The 21879-nt window shown below is 35.3% G+C and overlaps 1 protein-coding gene across 1 annotated transcript in view; it reads right to left on the bottom strand.

Moving 5' to 3' along the window:
- Positions 1-21879, bottom strand: part of LOC118186048 (voltage-dependent T-type calcium channel subunit alpha-1G-like) — a 283525-nt gene that overhangs the window by 233436 nt on the left and 28210 nt on the right. Inside the window, exons 3-5 of the mRNA XM_085816460.1 lie at positions 14007-14178; positions 11378-11419; positions 2383-2665 (exon numbers count right to left, since the gene is read on the bottom strand). Coding sequence (XP_085672586.1) covers positions 2383-2665; positions 11378-11419; positions 14007-14178 — 497 coding nt within the window. The remainder of the gene's footprint in view (positions 1-2382; positions 2666-11377; positions 11420-14006; positions 14179-21879) is intronic.

Raw genomic sequence — 21879 nt, forward strand, 5'->3', positions numbered from 1 at the left:
AAAATAACAATTACTATAATTTCCAGTGTGCTTTTTTGCCACTCTCATGACTGCTGCCAACTTTCTGGCTGGAGGTTTTATTTCACAATGAGCGGTCTATTATTATTACTGATGGTTGATAACCATCAAAAGGTTCAAAAACGGCAGAGTTGCCAACTTTAATTCAAATTAAAATTCTCTTGCTTTATTTAAACTCACTTAATTTGCATTTCTGGTGGAATAGTCGATACAGCAGAAGTGTAGAAAAGATTCAGTATGAGAAATAATGTAATAATTAAAACTTATACAGTTAAGATTTATTTCAAGATTCGTCAAAGATTCGGTTTCGAGAAAATAAAAATTCCTCCCATCTCTAATAAAATTCTGACATTAGAAATCTCTGAATACTAATATCGATTACGTAGAGTCTTGCTTAGAAGATCAAACTATGCACTAGGCCAATAGCGGTTGTGATCAAGAAATGACACCCCTTGGTGCCAACACCATCAGGCGATACTAGAAAATAAGCATCAAATTATAAAATATTTGATCATGAATTCTAAACATGGCATAAGCAGGCATTTTACTGGTGGTATAGGTAGGCAGTTCTGTTGATGAGGAGTGGATTCTGACCTAAGGTGAGTTTATAGTGCATAGGTAGGCATAGGAAACTCTTTTGTAGCGGTTACGAGTAAATAGAAATAGGCATATCATGAAGTGCAATTTTAGAATAGCGATTTGGCAATCGGTATATCTGGTAATAGTCCATGGAGTCTTGTAAGGAGCAATCTAAAAGGCGAATCAAGGATTTGGCAGTCGGTATATCTGGTAAAAGTCCATGCAGTCTTGTAAGGAGCAATCTAAAAGGCGAATCAAGGATTTGGCAGTCGGTATATCTGGTAATAGTCCATGGAGTCTTGTAAGGAGCAATCTAAAAGGCGAATCAAGGATTTGGCAGTCGGTATATCTGGTAATAGTCCATGGAGTCTTGTAAGGAGCAATCTAAAAGGCGAATCAAGGATTTGGCAGTCGGTATATCTGGTAATAGTCCATGCAGTCTTGTAAGGAGCAATCTAAAAGGCGAATCAAGGATTTGGCAGTCGGTATATCTGGTAATAGTCCATGCAGTCTTGTAAGGAGCAATCTAAAAGGCGAATCAAGGATAAGCAATAGTTCAGGAAGATGTTCAATCTTGGTGGTAATGAATAACATGCGGTCAATGTAGAAAATGGCGAAGGATAATCTTAGTGTGACAGCCAGGCTGTCGCAATCCTACTCCTTTGGAGTCGAAGCTCAGAATGAGTATTAGGGCGTTTCGAAGGCACCTAGAGTTGTGAGGCAAGTGATGGCTGTGAGCCAGTCGTGTTCTTTTCTGCAGAAATATCAGGGTTGGATGAGTTGGTCACTTGGGAACGTAGCTAGACGCCGAGTTAAACACTTTGCAGATACAATTTTAGAATAACACAGTGCTTGTAAATAGTAAATACAACTTGAAAACACAATGCTTGAGGAACATTAATTAAATCTTGGTTAAATGCGGTTAAATATGAGAAAGTAAAAATATATTGGAATATTAACGCAGCAGTCCATATCCCATTTTATATGGGAAAAGAGTCCAAAGAATACGTGCTTTTGTCAGGCGCGTTAATATTGAGGATAAAAATATTAAAAAATATATAAAACATTTATGCATTATATACACACTACCACCACAATGAATTGTGGTGGTAGTGTGTATATAATAGTTCTCGGTCTTTTAACTACATTCTCCACCATTGGATCATAATAAGTAATCTTAATTGTATCATATAGAGAATTCTTCATTGAGTCAAAGAAATTGTGAGCCGTAATTAAAATTTGATTGTGGTGGGTTCTATATCAAGATCGTAAGGAATTTGTGCATTACGGAGAAACCAGGGAGCGTTCATTATTCATCGAAGTATTTTGTTTTGAAGAACATCAATTTTTAATCTTTCAGTCTTATTTGCGGTCGCCCAGGCGCCGGGACACGTAAAGTAAAATGGACCGTATTAATGAGATGTACAGCATGTTTTAAATTTTCATGTTAAGTTTTGATTTCCTGCCAATTAACGGTTAAATGGCCATAAATGCCGCGCGTTTCCTTTATTAAGAACATAGGAGATAATGGTTTATAAAATTTAACTGTTTGTCTATATACACTCCGAGATATTTGTAAGAGTCTGCAGTGGGAATAATTACATTGTTAATTTTGATATCAGAGTTCACCTGCATTCTGGTTTTGTAACGACGATACAGGACAACACAGCACTTAGCGGCGTTTAGATTTATCTTTTGCACCTGTTTGAAATGATGTTAACATGAAATTGTAGAAAAATTCAAATTACTGCTATCAGAGCTACAGAAAACAATTGATGGACTTACCAGGAATATAGCTACCCATGCGAGTCCGATGTTATCGAAAGAGATTGCCCCTTGGAAAGGATTGCGATCTCCTGCCCGGCAGTGTTTGTAATACTGGTTCCAGTTGACGCAGGATACGTTACTGGGTGCATTGTCACTGAAAGGGACAGCGGAGCCATTGCACTGACGTCCTGCGTACCTTGTCTGGGGCAGATCTGAGCAACGATGTACCCCGTTGTCTTTCTCCAGGCTGCAGATGTAGTCCTTCTCAGCCTCCAGACTCTGGTAATAAGTGGACACTGGGCTGCGAGAGGAGGGAAGCCAATAAACAGATACAGTATTTTACCTGCTTTTATATGGTTCATTTTCTTTCTTTGTTTTTTTGGGGGGAAGGAAGGATTTAGACTGATGCAATGGTAATTGTAGTGTATTGCACGAAAAGGAGTTTTCATGCAAAGAGTGAAAGTTCTTTTTTTCAGATGATTTTAACATGTAATAGAAAATTTAAATGGACAGAACTGACGTCAAATAAAATCTACGAAATAAAACAAGAATTTGGGTAGAGTAGACTTTAAGGTACCCCTTGTATTATGGCGAAGTTGTTTGATTTATCGCCAAGTTGTTGTTTCATTTATGGTAGCCTGAGTAGCTGAATGTTATGGAAATCCTATTGTGGCGTAATCGGGTGCACGATTCTGGGAAATTTTGAATCATGGAATGTTTTGTAAGCGTTTTTGTGGTGTGTGTTGGTTTGATTCTTTAGACGGTAGAATGGCCGACTGTAGTAAGATTAATTTGAAGTTTCTGTACGATTTGGAGCGAAAGGTGAAAAGAGCTTTAATTGACTGGTGTGTAAATGAAGATTTACTTAGTAGCCATTATAAGTGTCCTACATGTAGGAAGGATATGCGTCTAGTCGAACGTAAATCCGTTTAGATGGATTTGAATGGGTTTGTAGGAAGAAAGGTTCAGATGGTCACTATGTGAAGCGTTCGATCAGAAAGAGTACCTGGTTTGAAAAAAGTCATTTGAGAGTATGATTGGTATTTTGATTTTTACGTGGCTCTGGGTGTACGAAGCGAACTCGAAAATAATGGTAAGTGAATATTTGCTTTTGGTAGTGCTTAAATGTTTTTTTCTTTTTTATGTCATTTTATTGTTTGGTTTAAAATGTATTTTACTGAAATTATGTATTTTTTGTTTGCCTATATTGTAGAATTTGGTGCTCCTTTGACTTTTTAAGTGAAAATATATCGAAGTGTACATGGATAAAGTAAAGGAGTGCGCAATGCAAGTTTGTGCAATTCTGGGATTTGTTTTAAGTGAAAATAGGTCGAAGTGTACATGGATAAAGTCAAAGAAGTGCGCAATGCCATTTTTGTGCAATTCGGGGATTTTTTTTAAGTGAAAATAAGTCGATGTGTACATGGATACCGAGTTTGTGCAATTGTTTGTCTTGTTATTTTGGCTTTGTGTAGCGGCGATTTTTGGCGCAAAAATCCCCGCTTCGCAAGCCAAAATAACGAGTCAAAGAATTGCACAAAATCAGTATGCATGTACCGCCAAAATTCGCCAAGTTTCGCCAAGGGCTACCCTAAACTATACTTTTACCCAAGAATTTTCCTGAACTGTGAAATTAAGATGCTCTGTTAAATTGTATGCTACATACTACAAATGTAGTACAATATATATCACTGAATTAAAAGATCAAAAGGTAAATTATTTATAAATAAAACATTAGGTATTAACGATTTCTAAAATGCAGTAAACATTACACAGGACTGAGAAATACAATTTTGCTCTTTAAAATAACTAAAGAAGTAATTTAAGGAAACGTATACTAGGTGTACAGCAACTAAGTAACATCTCTCTGATATAGCATAAAGCTACAACGAAAATTTCAAACAGGTAATAAAATTTGACTTTGTACAACAAACACAACAAAGAAATAACAAAAATTAAAACAGTAAAAACCTCTCTTAATTAATGAAAGAAATAAAATAACAGCTCAATCTAACTTTATAATATTCAGTCACAATACTAAAAATAAAAAGATTTGAATAAATAAAAAGAAAAAAGAAATGCCAACTTATTTAATTTATACCAATGCAAATTATGCATTTTTTTCTATTAAGCAATATCAATAATTTACTGAATCAAAAAAGCTCTTTTTACAATATAAAGAATAGTAAATGAATAAGAAAACAAAAAAAAATTAATTTTGTGGGAAAAATAATACAAATATAATTCTAATGAAACAATGCCGGAAGCATTAGTAAGAAAAAAATAAAGAAAACAGAAAAAAATTGTAATTAAAGCAGAAGTAAAAATATTACGAATTTTTTTATTAAGAGGAAATTTTTTTAGAATAATAAGTATAAAAATAATACAAAATCGAAATAAAACCTTATATTTAAGTCCAAAAAATTTATTTATTTAAGGAAAATAATTAATTTTGCTGAAAATTTATGCATTTTCAAGAACACTCAAGTTCTTCATAGTTTCACCCATAAACGTCTTCCTCTTTTTAAAAGGAATAAATTTTTTATATTTCTGAAATAAAAATAAAACCTGAAATAATACTTTTATGAAATTTTAAACGTTAATTCTAAGTTAATGAACATAGTAATGATTATAATAAACCTAAATTTAAATTATTAATAAAATGGCAAACACATGGAGCATTCTATAAGATTTCGCAAAAGTAGCAAAGCCTGAGATTACATTTTTAATAAGATATAGGAAGGCCTTCTAAAGCTGAGTAAATTACACGAAATTAATTAAAATGTGCAGCTATCTACTTTTAAAGGAGACAAAAATGTGCAGATAATTCTAAGGCTAAGCGAATACCGTGTTCCTTAAACAGCAGTTTATGAATAAGCAAAAGTATCTGCAATGGACTGGCGCAGTTTTAAGCTAAGCAAATGTATTTACGTTTTCGTAAAAAACATTAATAATCAATAAAAGAAATTTAGATGTTAAATAAGCCGTACAAGCTGCATAAGCTTTAATAAATTATCTACAAAAGGATAAATTTTTAATTATGGATTTCGACAAGTTTGATCACAAATTTAAGCAAATCGTATTTTTTATTCATAGTAGTACAATAAATAGTAGAACAAGTACAGAGTTATAACAGATTTTTTTTTTAAATTTCTGGTTTGATAGTATAGTTAAATATAAGTCGTTAACTTATGAACTTCAGATAAAATACACAGTGCGTCTACAAAGTTTTAGAACTAATTTTTTCAATAAATTCCATGATGATCGACAGTATACGTTACTATGACATCCCCAATTTAGTTTTCTGAAATATCATTTACTTAACGAGAGAATTTTCTGTACACTTAGTCGTTTGCTTTAATTCATTCTGAACATTCAACTAAACACTCATCATTATTCATTCTAAACATTCAACTAAACACTCATTATTATTCATTCTAAACATTCAACTAAACACTCATCATTATTCATTCTAAACATTCAACTAAACACTCATCATTATTCATTCTAAACATTCAACTAAACACTCATCATTATTCATTCTAAACATTCAACTAAACACTCATCATTATTCATTCTAAACATTCAACTAAACACTCATCATTATTCATCTAAACATTCAACTAAGCACTCATCATTATTCATTCTAAGCATTCAACTAAACGCTCATTATCCTTCATTCTAAATATTCAACTAAACACTCATCATTATTCATTATAAACATTCAACTAAACACTCATCATTATTCATTCTAAACCTTCAACTAAACACTCATCATTATTCATTCTAAACATTCAAGTAAACACTCATCATTATTCATTCTAAACATTCAAGTAAACACTCATCATTATTCATTCTAAACATTGAACTAAACACTCATCATTATTCATTCTAAACATTGAACTAAACACTCATCATTATTCATTCTAAACATTCAACTAAACACTCATCATTATTCATTCTAAACATTCAACAGATAATCGTTTGCTTTGATGCAGTGAACATCTGCTGTCAGGGATTCGAAAGGTGAGCAAGCATAAGAAATAATGTTTTGCTCTGAGGCGAGGTAAACAACCACGGAAGACAGCTACAACATATTTGAAATGTTGGTTGTAAAGTGTACGGGAATCAAGCATTAAAACTAACGAAGTAAGATTAAAGTAAACTAACGAAGTAATATTTTTCGTCAGTATAATTGGATCATCATTCGTCAGTATATAGGATGGTTTCGAAATAAACATCAAGATATTGATAATAAACACATTGGTGTTCGCAGCCCCGAACAAATAAGAACGTCGAAAACATTCAACGGTTGTTCAAAAATCATCATCTATCTCTTCGAATAACAGCTTATGAGCTTAACGTCATAACATAACATTGTTCACAAAGCTCTTGCGAGAAATATTGAAGGCAGAAAAATACTGTTGTCGTTTTGTTACTCTTGTACTGACTGAGAGAATTCTGCATGTTATGATCAAATGAAAATGGCAGATATTAATTAATTTGTTTTAGACAAACTAGAGATGGAGATTAAATCTAAAGGCTATGTTTATGTTTTGAGAAAAAAATGGCAGTCATCCTCATGGACTGGAAAAGGTTCACTAAGCTCACAGACATTCGATTTCAGGAATGTTTAGTAATGGCAATGCTATTCCTTTGATAGAAAAGGAGTACTTCAAAAGGGTCTTTGTGTCTAAGACACAAATTATGGATTTCATATTTTAGGAAGACCCAGATACCTGAAGAAAATTCGGGGCATTGTCTAACAAAGTTCACTCGAAGACGTGGTTTCTAAAGCAGGACAATGCACCATCACAAAATTTCACTCCGCTCAGCAGCTCCTAGCAATGAAAAATATATAACCCTTAGCTTCCCCCCTCTTTGCAGTAGATTTGGTAGACTACTTCCTTTCGCTTGAAATGAAGTCTCACTTTAAATGCCTATTTTAAGAACATTGAACATATTCAGGAAATGGCAACCATTCTTCGTTTCAAAGACCTTTGAACGTGCTAAGACTTGCATAAACTTAGAAAAACCATATATACTAAGAATATTATTTTCTACTTCCGATTTTAACTAAGACTAAGACTTTGTATACACTCTGTGTATTTTTAAACAGCTGAATCGCATCGTTTCTCCTAGTGAGTCAAAACAGAACGAAATCCTCAGTTTAAAAATCGAATCCTCAAGTTTTTCAAAGATTTTTAGCTTTTTTTCTAATTTAAGACGACGTTTTGCTCTAAGATGTAATGTAATAAGACACATGTATTTTTCCTTCCTACCATAACATCGTGATGTTGAATAAAAAGTTTACGGATTTAAGTCATCTTAATATTTTTAATTGACTAAAATACGCCAATTATTTATGAGTTAGGCTATGCTTAGTTGTGCCACTTTTGTTCGCAGATTTGGTTACACACGAAAATAATATCTTACATTTCAGACTTTTTTAAGATAATACATCATCACTTAAATTCAAAATACAACCATGACATGTTATTCTAGCTTAAGACAAAAATAAATTTAATACGCTAAAAGTTTCTTCGAAATCAAGAATGTAATACTAAATTTAATTTGACAATATGCTATTATTTAATTATAAATTATTACATGGGTACTAAATACTAATAACTGATACACAGTTAGTTACACTGTAAATACATCACCACGACATTAGGACATGACATTCAAGTGGCACCACCGAAACACCCTCACACATTCACATAGCAAAAGATCACTGCACGTTACGAAGAGTACAGGAAATGTCACAAAGAGGCAATGAACTTACGAATCCTTCCAGATGGGGCATTCGAAGCGAATGGTCTGGATGCTTATTTTACTCTACATTAACTCTGGATGTTTATTTTAGTTTACTTCTTAATAATGATAAGAAAAACGTAATTAATCCTGTAGGGTATTTATTTCAATTAACCAGTTATTTTACGCTCAGATACCGTAATGTCATTTCTCCCTTCCTGCTTTCCTGCTAGAATGCAAATTTTACCTCGCGCGCATTTAAATGAGGAAGAAACAGTATCTAAAAGAAGGTTTTAAACTGCTTTAGTCATAGCCTGTTCCGCCTGCTGACGGCCATGTTTGTCTATCATAAGAAATGCTCTCGCCAATTAGTCTGCAACTGTCTGTTGCCGTAGAAACGAGCCTTGACTCATTTTCCGTAGGGGTGTCTTGAAGCCGAATGATAATAACTCTTTTCCTCTCAACCAACAGTCGCCAAAAACAAAATAACAATAAAGCACCCCTTGGGTCGCTCCTATTTAAAATATACTAGCCTTGTTGCCGTAGCGACCGCCACCTTCCAGACTCTGTGGCGGGCGCTGATCTTCTCGTAGACAGACAGTACTAGTTGAATTTCTACGATAGCATTCTGTCTAGAGTTGCTTTACTGCTGTCACGTCGATGTAGGCTTGAGCCAACGTTCACATTAAATATTTTTGTATAGCCTTTGGCTTACGTAAGATTTGGATTTAGCTTGCATTTGAATTCCTTATTTTAGATTTTACACTATAAATGCTAGCTAGTTTTGTAAGCAGCAGGAGTGTCTTCCATTCAGTTACTTCAGTTCCTAATAAAAGGTGTTCTTTTACACCTTCCTTACGTTTCTGTTTGCATTATAGACATAACGATAATTCGCTTAGCTTTATTTAGAGTCTGAACTTAGCGTAGCCTACTCAAAAGATTGAGACTCTACAAGCCTATAAACTTTCGAAAAATAGTAATAATGAGCTCATGATAAAGTCTGTCAGCTTTCGAAAGCAAGGTAATTTTCATAATTCCCTAAAATTCCATTATGAGTCAGAAAACTAGAAACTTGGATAGAAGAAAAGTTGTTGCAATTTTTATCTGTCTGTACGTTAAAACATAGCCCCTCAAATAAATCACTATCAGTAATATGTCCACGAGTTACAAAACATTTTTTTTCAGCATTAACATTTCGAATACCTGAGCAACAAAAAAAAAATTTTTTTTTCTACTCTGAATTCTGCTTCATTCATTCGAAGATTCGCAAAGATTTTATTTTAGAGATTTCTGTTAGCATGCAAGATTTTTGTTTTCAATGATATTTATTCTCCTTTGTGTAGGTTTTTTCAGTCATTCAGACTTTTCACTTGAAAGCCCCATACTTTGTGTTATGCTATTATAAATATGCCATGCTTTAAAGCACAAAAGGACACAACCCTCAAACACGACATGCTTCGAGGGTTGCTTCCAACAACTAATGATTAATGGAGATTAGTCGGATGCAGAGCCAAGCGTCAAGCTTTCGGAGGTCTCCGCAAGGGGTCGAGTTCCAAAGAAAATTCTCAGTTTGTTTTCCTCCACTCTTGCTGGCTTTTTCATCTCAACTCTTACTTAATTGAAATTTACTCTTGGCGAAAACTATTGGAGTTAGCAGCTATAATGTGAGAAACTTGGAAAGGCATCGGAAGCAATCGCATGGATATTTTTTAAACAGGCATTTAGATTAGGAATTTATTACTCCGAAATAAAGATTACTCGTACCGAAATGCCTGGAAGATAGTTTCTTAAGGGGACTCATACACCTTAAAACCTTTAAGATGTTCGAATAGGTTACTGTTGCAAGAATTGGGATAACTTATTTATTTTATAAGCAATTACTACCAACTTTTTACAGTTGACTATATAATATAGCTACTTTCTGAAATAGTAATCAGAAAGTTTGTGTTGCTACAAATATTTTTATAATTTAATCAGCTTTGTGACAACATTTTTCGTCCTGTTTCCAACTTGCGCGTACAGTTTAAAACATTCTGTTTCAGAATTTAATTCCATATTTAACATACAGCTTTTATAACATTTGGAAACTACTGTGAACCTAAAATTCTTAAAATTTCATGTTAAATTTTTATTTTATTTTGAGTTGAGTTTATAAAATGTATTTTATTAACGAAATTTGTAATGTTTTCGTCCATAAAATTTTTCAATATTAAAATATTCATCAGATTGTTGGTTCAGTTAGAAAATAGTGCCCATATAAATAATTCCACCCAATTTCAAGTATGTACCATTAGCCATTTTTAAAACATCGTGCGCGCAAGGTGGAAACAGGGCGAAATATTTTGTCACAAAGCAGATTAAATTACAAAAATATTTGTGGCAACACAAACTTTCTGGTTACTAGTTTCCAAAGCAGCTATACTATGTAGTCAGCTGTAAGAAGTTGGAAGTAATTGCTTTTAAAATAAATAAAATATCCCAATTCTTGCAACAGTCACATATTCGAAGATCATGAGGGGTTTAAGGTGTATGAGTCCCCTTAACGGAAGACGGTTTCTAAGAAAAACTGGCTTGCATTTACTGCATATATAGATAAAATAACGAGAAGATGCATACGTCTAGTTTATTTTGTTGTTGAAGTCTTTTAGACTGGACTGGATTAATTTTAATAATCGATTTTGGGGAAAAGAAATGTTCGATGACTATGCCCATCTGGAAGTGGGCATGGTCGTTCGATGTTCGATGACCATGTTCGATGACGATGACGATGTTCAATGTTCGATGTTCGATGACGATGTTCGATGAAATGTTCGATGACCATGCCCACCTGCAAGTGGGCATCGACAATCAAAGAATTTGACAACTTTCAATTTTAAACATGTTATTTTATGTTACAGAGCAATTGAAAATGGGATCATACTGAAGGCCATAGACCATAGTACTGATAATTCCGTGGAAATTATTTTTAATGGTCGTAATGGAGGTCTATGGACGTGAGAAAAATTCTAGTAGTATTTCTGTACTTTCCATTGGTGTTCAGAAAATATCAAGCGAATTTTAAGAATGCTGTTTTATTAATCTGGACTTACGATTAAACATAACAGATCATATGTATTGCTTTTGTATCAGGTATAATGCTTTTAAGAATAGAACTGAGAGTGGAGTCAAGCAAACTGAGGTGCTAGGAACTGGCGACCCACGTTAAAGGTTTTGCTTACATGCGCTGATCAACACAAAAATGGACGTAATGGCTTACTTAAGCACTTTCACCCTCTCGTAGTAAATCGGCGATAAATACCTGGAAAGAAAATGGCGGTTAAACATCACACAGCACTCCCTTTCTTTCGTTCTCTTTCATACACACTCTCGGGGACAATGAAATAAAACATGAAAATGAAATTAATATACAACTATGCTCACATTCTGCATATTTGAAATATAATATATTAGATTTGCTAATGTAGAATAGTTACTGAAAGAATTATCTAAAGTATCTGTTAGAAGAATGAAGTATTTTGTATTATAAATGATAAAAAAATCAACAATTTATTCATTTTTGAGTGTTCCTTTCATTGTTTAAAGTTTAGTTGGAGAGATTTTGTTGACCCTTTTCTTTGATTGGTATGGACCTATCCTCGTCGACAGGATATCAGAAGATCGCAGTTAATGCTGATCGCTACTGAGAAATCTTTGAATATTTGAGGAAGAAGACTGAAGGCAATTAACCCTGAATGCTGTCTTAAGACATTATTATTTTGCAGGAAAACGGCAACCACAACAGTAGATCGCTCCTGAGAAATCTTTGAATATTTGAGGAAGAAGACTGAAGGCAATTTACCCTGAATGCTGTTTCCCTCTGGGCGGCCAGGGTTTTCTCTAAGAAAGCACAAATTTCCCAAAACTACTATGAGAACAAATTATTTTTTTGATTTTAATGTAAAAACTGTACTGGTATTTCATACCTGGATTTGTTTTCTTTTGATATATTGCCTTAATTTCGTTGACATATTTTAATATGCACGTATATATATGTTCTTACAGGTATCACAATAAATATTCTAGGCCGTATATATACGGCCTTGCCGCTTAGAGGGTTAAGACATTATTATTTTGCAGGAAAACGGCAACCACAACAGTAGGCGCCTAGCCAAAAATCTTAACTCTTCGCCCTGTGATTTTCCACATTTTTGGCCCAATTAAAATGGCCCAAAAGGAGAAAGCTCTTTGCTTCGGACATTGAGCTAAAGTGCATTTTCTTCATGGTTTACAGCGAGCCAAAAGAATTTTACAGAAAACGAACTGAAGGTCTCTTTGATCTACAAGATGGTTAACTCAATAACCAGGTAGCATTTGCCAAATAAAACCACTTCTGCAATCACAAAGAGTAACGTTCACTTATTTGCAAAACAAATTATACGGCTTTAAAATGAAATTCGAAAAGAGAATCAACTTAAAATGCTAAAAAGTATCACATTTTAAAATGATGAGATGTATATTGTAGTTATATAAATGAACTTCAAGCATAGAGTTCCTATTTATTTAGTGTTAAATGACTTTAGATTGAAAGTTTATTCTCCTAGTTGGAAAAAAGTCAGCTTTCTGGCTATGGTGTGCAATAATCTTTTATTTGTGAAATCACAAATAAGAATAACTTGTATTTACTACACCACATTCACCACCAGTAACTTCGGGGCTCATAACCTGATTTGTGAGAACATTCTTGAATTAATTTCAATAAATTTACACTCACAAGTTAAATAAAACATAAACGGAGTTCTGCATTCTCATATTTACATTTGAGATATTCGAAATGAGTTTTACATTTATGTAGATACATAAAAGAGAATATAATAATAAATATATATTGCTTTCATAGTTATGCCTTCTAGCCATATTGACGGGAGTTCTAGACTTTTTCCATTTTCGTATCATTTCAAAATTTTATAAAATATGTACTGTTTCATACAGATATTCAGTAAAAAAAGAAGACAACATTTAAATATATTTTAAAAGTTCAAACATGTGATCAGAAATTAAATAATGCTTTGCAAATGCCGAAAATTGTAATAAGTTTAATTCATAAACAGATAAAATGCTGTATATATATATATATACAGATGTAAAATTCGAGTCCACTGAAGATTACTGGCATTTTATAAGAATTTATATTTTAACCTTTTATACTAAAGTAATGGGATTATTACGAAAATCATAAAAATCTATATTCAAAATATAGAAGGATGCATATCTGGAATATTATTATAATAATAAGTTTATTTCATAGACTGTAATGAATTCATCATAAAAATACTGTATTTAATTTTTATAATATATTAATTCATTTGTTTGAGTTTTTTAAAGTATTCCAACAAGGTAAAATTTCAAACAATTTCACTAAAGTAGTAAATAATTTAAAAATAGAAACAAAATCAAGAAGTTAAATCAAATATTGTCATATTTTACAGACATGTCTTTATAAAAGGATATTTGAAGCAAATTTTCTATTCAGAAAACTTTCTTAAATTCTTAAAAGTTAAATTTTAGACACTTGAATTCAAATGCATTGCTTCTAAAATATTTTTTTTATTCGCTAATAAACTTTTTGCATAGATATTACAGTTTGTAATTAAATCGCAAGTGCATATTAAGAAATAATTATTAGCCTACTTTTACGAAAACATCCTTCATTTGTTACAGGTTGTACAGAAAAAGGTATTTCCTTATTAAAACGGCCACCGCGGTTAACCCTCAAAAGTGACAAATGTAATCGCCAAACTGCTAGTTAACTACTTATTTGTCGTCAAAATGCGCCAAAGGTACATGCAAGGCCGCTTTACTAAGAATGTAGTACAATAAATCTCATTTCTAAGGCAATAAAGTCATACCCGGGAAGCGATACATTTGGCGGTAATTCAATGTAACAACGCTGCCGAAGCAGTCCGGCCCAGAGCTGAACACCGACAATTCCAAAAATGAAGAAGACGAAGAAACACAGGAGAAGCACATTACCCAACATGGGCAGGGTATCAAGAAGCAACATCACTAGTATCCTCATACCTGAAAAGAGAAACTGAATTTAAACATTCAAAATATCATACCATTCACTATATTCACTTCAGTGTTTACATTAGTCAGTCTAGTTTCATACGTTTTTTTTAAAAATAAATACACGAGTGAGGTTATTAATATTTTCCGAATTAATTTGCGGAATTATTTGCCAAACTTGTTTCTTATTAGAGTATACCAGAGGTTTCAAACTAAGCTTAATACACTGCATGATTTTAAAGTTTGGTAAATTTTTACTTTGGATTGATTTTAGTTAATAGATTTTAGTTAATAGATTTTAGTTATGAATTTCGAGGAAGTTTCCTACACAACTAATATCAGTAAAGCCCAAGTATGATATGTAATTATATCAATAATTTTTTCCCTTAAAGATGAGATATGTAATTCTGTTTCTTCAAGGAGAGGGATTTAGAGAGCCTTCATCCAAGTGTCAAATGTTTTTCTATAAAACCTGTCCACTAATGCCCAAATGATTACTACAGTTAAATGCTGCTAGTTCAGTCAGGTTCTGAATCCCAGTTAACGCTTCCACCCTCCCTCCAAAAAATTCCTCGATAACATCATCCCTTTCATTTGGTAAAAATCTTCCATGTGCTTCGGCAAAATTCAATCAATCCAATCGAATTTGTAGTTGTTACCAATCTCACTTGTCTGACAAAGGTGAGAACCAGCCCACGGTGGTTGCAAGGAGTCAAATGCACCTGTCATTGGCAAGAGCCTTGAACACTATATGGGTTGGCAGCCTATTTTAGCTCAGTTCTAACCCCCTTCCCCCCAATTTCGAGGGAGAGCACCCCGGGGAGCGTACTGGCAAACCGCACATTGAGTTGATCAATGTTAAACGAATTTCGCTTACTGCGCATGCCCAAAAGAGAATTTGGCGCAGTTACTACTTTTGGCGCAATTTTAAAAGAAGATAAGTACGGTATATGGTCGATATTGTGTTATTTTGGCCGTAAGCAGTTCGAGGTTTCAAAACGTGTCAGGTTGTAAGCTGCTTCATTACTTGAAGAGTAAATGTCGATTGTAAGCTACCCAAATTTTCTTTTAAAAAGGACTACAGAACAGGAAACATTACACGATATATTAGCTGATTATACTTCTGAGGAATCAAAACAATTGAGTATTTACCATACGTTCCATTCATATATAATACTTTAACAAATTAAGGATTAAATCTAGTTTAAATTACTGAACTAAAGGTCAAATAAATTATTGTAAGTATATGAAATAGACTGTTGCAATTGTAAACAGTCGATAAGACCTACATGACGAACAGGCTTGCGTAGGGTTACTTATGCTTAGTCGCCGTATTTTCTCCCACGCCAGCAGTACACCATTGAGCATGCGCAGTAAGCGAAATTCGTTAACATTGATCAAATCAATGTGCGGTTTGCCATTAAGCCCCCGGGGAAGGGACGTGTTCGAGGATCTTCCACCAATGTTACCCTACCACTGACCTCTCGAGAGGACTTTCGGCTCATCGAATAGTTAGAGTCCATGCGACTTCCGCGGGATTCGAACTTAGGCCTTTCGAACTTAGGCAGTCAGCGTCGCTGATTCCTGTCCCGGTTGGGCGGCTCAATCCAGTCTAGTTCCGCTTAGCCGCGACAAATGCATAAACCTAATCTGGATTATGTTAAGATAAGGAAAATTCTAATAGCAATATCTACATCTAGTAATATAACAGAATAAGTATATTTAATAATTAGTAGTTGCCCAGACGGTATAGTGTCTAGGACAGCCTACCACAGTACCCAAGGGCCCGGTCTTGAATCCTGGAGAAGACATGGATGTTTGCAAATGTAAAGTGTCGGTGCGGAACGGCGGCACTCTAAATATGCGGCGAGCCGAAAGTCCTCTCGTGAGGATTGGTGGAAGGGGAGACCAACGGATCCCCCCCGGGGGTGCTCTCTCTCAAAATTGGGGCTGGAAAATAGAAGTCCAACCTCTCTTTGCAGTAGGCTCTGGAAACCATTCTTCCATATAATATGGACAAGACAACAACAACAGCAATAATTAGTAAAGTAGACAGACTAACTAGAGTGGAATGATAAATTTCAGAAGGTAAAATATTCTTCAAACATCTTAAGAAACTTTCCATATTTCCATAAGCCGAACTAATGAACCAGACAGTAACTAAAACACCGAGCCATGACATCATTTTTAAAATCGACATAAAAACCACAGAAAACTTCGATGAATGGATGAAACTAGATACGTCACACATTTTTCCTTAAAAAATCAACCTAGGGGAGAAATCAAGCCACCGGAGAGACCTAAATTAATAAAAGAAAAACTTTTGAAAAGTAAAGAACTATTTGAAACAAAGAGACGGTAATAGAAAATGCATTAACTAGGAAGGGGTAAGCAATCCGTTCTGAAAGCAAAAACGGATGGTGGGGGGTGAGAAAGAGATCAGATGTTTCACTCGTCCGAAACGCTGAAGGAATCAGATCAAATGACTTTGCTGTTGTTCACAGTGGCGCCTGCTTCGGATAGGTGTTTTTAAAAAAAGAATTCCGTTATCAATTCACCAGCTACTACACCTTTTTTCTCTTTTTCCCTTTTTTAAAGAGCGTTAATGACCCTGCATTGATCACGGCGAAATAGCTTTTCAAGAAAGAAACTTCAGTGGTTTCGAAATAATTCTCGCCGTCAAGGTAGAGAATTTTGTTGTCGTTTCCAGGCTGAAAGAAAAATAAAATGTTTTGCAGCTCAGAGCAACGGTTTTAAAAATAGGGAACACAAGCTGTCTATAACGAGTAAATGAATATTTGGTTTGTATTTTGTGTTATGATAAGAATTAAAATACCCAAAGAGCAACTGCAAAGTCTTAGGACTAATTGTTTTCTAACAAGTTCCAGCAAAACTGCCAAACGATATTTGACAGCATTTACTACTATGACATCTCAGTTTTTCATTTCGTGGAATACGATCAAAAGTTTCTATGCAGTTAGTTATTTACTTTGATCCAATGAACATTTGATGTTATGGATTCAAAATCTGAGCTTTCTGAATGTCATGATTTTATCTACATGGGAGACTAATGATATATTTTTTTTTCCAAATTGTGACTGGAAATGAAACGTGTACTTTTCTTATCATCTGAGATCTGAGACAAAAAGGAAATCTTTTACTTGGATGAAGGTTTATCATGGCCACAGAAACGTGAGGTTTAGAAATCTAGAGAAAAGGTTACATTGTTTTCTTTTGATTGGTAAATGTTCGCTGTATTTCAGAGATAAGCTATGAATACCATATTTTACAAAGAAGGAAACGGCAAATTTCCGAACAGAATTTAGCATGCTAGGCTTGATAAAGCTTAATGGAGTAGCTGACTTCTGCTTCGCGACAATGTGCCAGAGACTTCGATAATATTCTGAAATATGAGTTCTACGGAGAATCTTGCCTATCGTTGTATAGATTTAAAAGACTGTATATTGAAGTTAAAATTAGGAATGTTACATTCGTGAGCTTTCGATTTTGTGCAAACTTAGTCCTGAAACTTTGTAGGCATGTAGTGTATGCGTAATATGTCCGGAAATTTCTGTTTCATAATTTATTTTGTTGATTTATGTAAATATTCATAAATCATATATACACACTTCCGCAGAGAAGGCCATAGAGGCCTTTAAGATTTTAGATACTTAAAATTTTACCTTTTTTTATTTAAATTGATTCTTTTTGAAAATTTTTCTATACTTCCATTTATACCAGTATATTTCTGTTAGTTTCATCTGCACTAGTTTACATGATTCTGTTGCTTTTTTATAAGACTTCAGATTATTGATACCATACAATTCTATTATATACAAGTTCTAATTCTGATTTGCCTTAGTTACCCGTTCAGCAATATTAGTTTCGTCCACCGGTTTTACGGGGATTTGACCTGCACAAAGACCCGTACGAGCCTGTATGGGAGCCTGTACCGGGGTGCATATCACTGAGTTTACTCGTATACTAATTTCTTTTATGATATTTTTAATCATCTAAACCAGCCGTTCTCAACCTTTTGATTAATGCGTACCATTTAAATAAACCACAACTAGCACCACCACTCGTAAACAAAGCTCAGATCGCATGAATTTACGAGTGTTAAAAAAACTCAATCAAGACGTTGGGGTTTTAATTTTTGAATTTTATAGTTAAGAACACTTTGCTTCTTTGCGTACTACCTATTTTTCTCCTGCGTGCCACCTGTTGAGAACCTCTGATCTAAACGAAATATTTATTTAGCAGAGAAAGTTTACTACTCTGTACAAAATTAACAGAATTTTCCTATTCGTTCGATTGCCTCAAGAATTTAAATGCAGAGTTTAATGAAACTTGGTATGGACACAAGTTCATTTAATACAAAAATGTATAGCTCCAGCAGTCCCAGTACGCATTCAAGATCGTGTGAACAAAATCGTGCTAATGGGTAGGCTTGGGCTCTAAATTGAGGTTACAAGATAGAACAAAGAAGGAGGCTCATAAGCTGTGGAAACATAGAGGACAGCCGAAACGACCTGGCCGCAGAAGTAGATATATGACCATGAAGTGGAAACTCCTGTCCGGCTGTAAAAGAGGTTATCCAGCAAATTCGACCCAATGCAGACGGCAGTTCTGATGCGATCCTTCAACTCGGGAATGGTGGCACAACGTGTTCGGAAAACTTCTTGCTTCAGGTGGTCCCAAAGGAAAACGTCTGCAGATGAAAGATCAGGTGAGCGAGGCGGCTAGGAAATGACACCAAAACGGGAAATTACTTTACCTGGAAATAGTGATGGGCAACTTCGGTACTTTCTTGTACCCGGTACGAGAGTAACGGGTACAGACAAGTACCCGGTACAAAATACCCGTTACTCAAGTAACCGTTACATTGAAAAGTACCGAAAACCGATTTCAAGTACCGAGTACCCAAGTAACGATTTGGAGTACCGAAGTAACGAAATACCGGAGTAACGGTTTGCTGTACCGGAGTACAATAGTAACGGTTTGCTGTACCGGAGTACCCTAGTAATGGTTTGGAGTACCGAAGTACCCTAGTAACGATTTGGAGTACCAAGTACCCTAGTGCCGAAATACGCAGCTAACGATTTTGCGCACTGAAGGAACTCTGCCACGTCACCACGTGTTTGATTTTATCTGTACGGAGTAAGATTTTGAATATCAGAAAACATGTCAACTACGGAAGTGTCTGAGGAGCACACCATTCATGGACACAAGGAGCGCATATCACCATTTCGCAAATACAACCAGATACTACTGTCCTCGTACAAAAACCGAAGTGAGCTGAACCCTCATCGATCCTCCAGTAACGAATACCGAAATACCGAGAAGAGACGCATATTTTCGTTACACAGTAGCGAATACCGAAAAGCACCCGTTTCGGTACAGAAGTAACGAATACCGAAAAGTACCCGTTTCGGTACAGAAGTAACGAATACCAAAAAGTGCCCGTTTCGGTACAGAAGTAACGAATATCGAAAAGTGCCCGTTTCGGTACAGAAGTAACGAATACCGAAAAGTGCCCGTTTCGGTACAGAAGTAACGAATATTGAAAAGTGCCCGTTTCGGTACAGAAGTAACGAATACCGAAAAGTACCCGTTTCGGTACAGAAGTAACGAATACCGAAAAGTACCGATTTCGGTACTGAAGTAACGGGTACTTGGATGTACCGATTTTCAGTACCCGTTACAACTAAGTACCCGTTACAAAATACCCGTTTCGGTAGTACCGACTCATCACTACCTGGAAAGGTCTCTCGCAATGGTCCGCCCATTTGGAACTTTCCCATGACGTACCAAGTCGAAATTTTGCCGAAATAGACGCTGGGTAGCAATAACAGCTTAGTTATTCTTGAAATAACTTTCAACAGCAAGGGCACCATGCTGTACACTCCACCGATCCATATCACTGTCATACTCGAAATGGCAGCTCATTAGTACGAGCACGAGCTGGCGAGCATTCATAGTACATCATTGTACTACGCAAGTCTAATTACGCTATGAACGCTGCCGGATCCTATATGCTTATAATGGTGCTACATTTATGATGTTTTCGTGCATAAATATAGATAAAAAAGGGTTTTCATGACAGTAAAATACATGTGACAAAGGCTGATGGTGACAATATCATAATGTAGCAAACAGCTGCGAAGTTTCAGGTTCTAGTCTGTCAAACAGAAGGAAATTTATGCCGCTCTTAAAAACAACAGATTTAATTGTCAATCAAGTGTTTGAGAGGTGCTAACACGGCCTTAACCCTCTGAGCGGACAGGCTTTTCCCTAAGAAAGTGCAAATTTCCCAAAACTACTATGAGAACAAGTTATTTTTTTATTTTAATGTAAAAAACTCTGATGGTATTTCATATCTGGATTTGTTTTATTTTGATATATTGTTTTAATTTCTTTGACATATTTTAATATGCACGTATATATACGTTCTTACAGATATCACAAAAATATTCTAGGCCTTATACATACGGCTTTGCCGCTTAGAGGGTTTTAAAACATCATATTTTCTTTTGGCATATGCTAGCTTCAACTACACGGATTCTTCTCCGTCTTATCTCTTGCTTATTTTTAGAATCACCTCAGTCTTTTACCCTATCTTATTTTAGGAAATGAGAGGTGATTTTGCCACAGTGCGGACAGTGTTGAAGTATGCTTCGTAAAAATTTCAAAAAAAATTAGCTATTTCTTTGATTATAACTAACGATTAGAGATAACAAATGAGGCGGGAGTATTCGACGCTCGTTTATCTGAGGTTCGAATATTATACATTGAAGTGACAAAAGTCATGGGATAGCAATATGCAAATATACAGATGGCAGTAGTATCGCGTAGAAAATGTATAAATGCGAAGTGCTTTGGCAGGGCTTTCATTTGTGTTCAAGTTATTCATGTGAAGAGGCTTTGACGTGATTATGGCCGCACGACGAGAATTAACAGACTTTGAACGCGGAATGGTAATTGGAGCTAGACGCATGGGTCATTCCATTTCGGATATCGTTAGGGAATTCAACATTCCGAGATCCACAGTGTTAAGAGCGTGCCGAGAGTATCTAATTTCATGCATAACATCTCACCATGGACAGCGCAGTGTCCGACCACCTGCACTTAACGACCGAGACCAGCGACGTCTGCGTAGAGTTGTCAATGTTCACAGACAAGCAACACTGCGTCAAATAACCGCAGAAATCAATGTGGGACGTACGAGGGACGTGTCTGATAGGACAGTGCGGCGAAATTTGTCTACCTTGGGCTATGCCAGCAGAAGACCGACTCGAGTGCCTTAACTGACAGCACGACATCGCCTGCAGCGACTCTCGTGGGCTCGTGAGCATATCGGTTGGTCCCTAAACGAATGGAAAACCGTGGCTTGGTCAGATGAGTCACGATTTCAGTTGGTAGGAGCTGATGGTAGGGTTCGAGTGTGGCGCAGACCCCACGAAGCCATGGACCGAAGTTGTCAACAAGGCACTTTAAAGCTGGTGGTGGTTCCATAATGGTCTGGGCTGTTTTTACATGGCATGGACTCGATCCTCTGGTGCAACTGAACCGATCATTGACTTGAAATGGGTACTTTCAGCTACTTGGAGATCGCTTACAGCCATTCATGGACTTCACGTACTCAAACAACGGATTTTTATGGATGACAATGCGCCATGTCACCGGCCAGAATTGTTCGCTATTGGTTCGAAG

The sequence above is a fragment of the Stegodyphus dumicola genome, chromosome 5 (assembly GCF_044657685.1).
Source record: "Stegodyphus dumicola isolate Sdum_Otavi_A_Nest chromosome 5, ASM4465768v1".
Taxonomy (NCBI): domain Eukaryota; kingdom Metazoa; phylum Arthropoda; class Arachnida; order Araneae; family Eresidae; genus Stegodyphus; species Stegodyphus dumicola.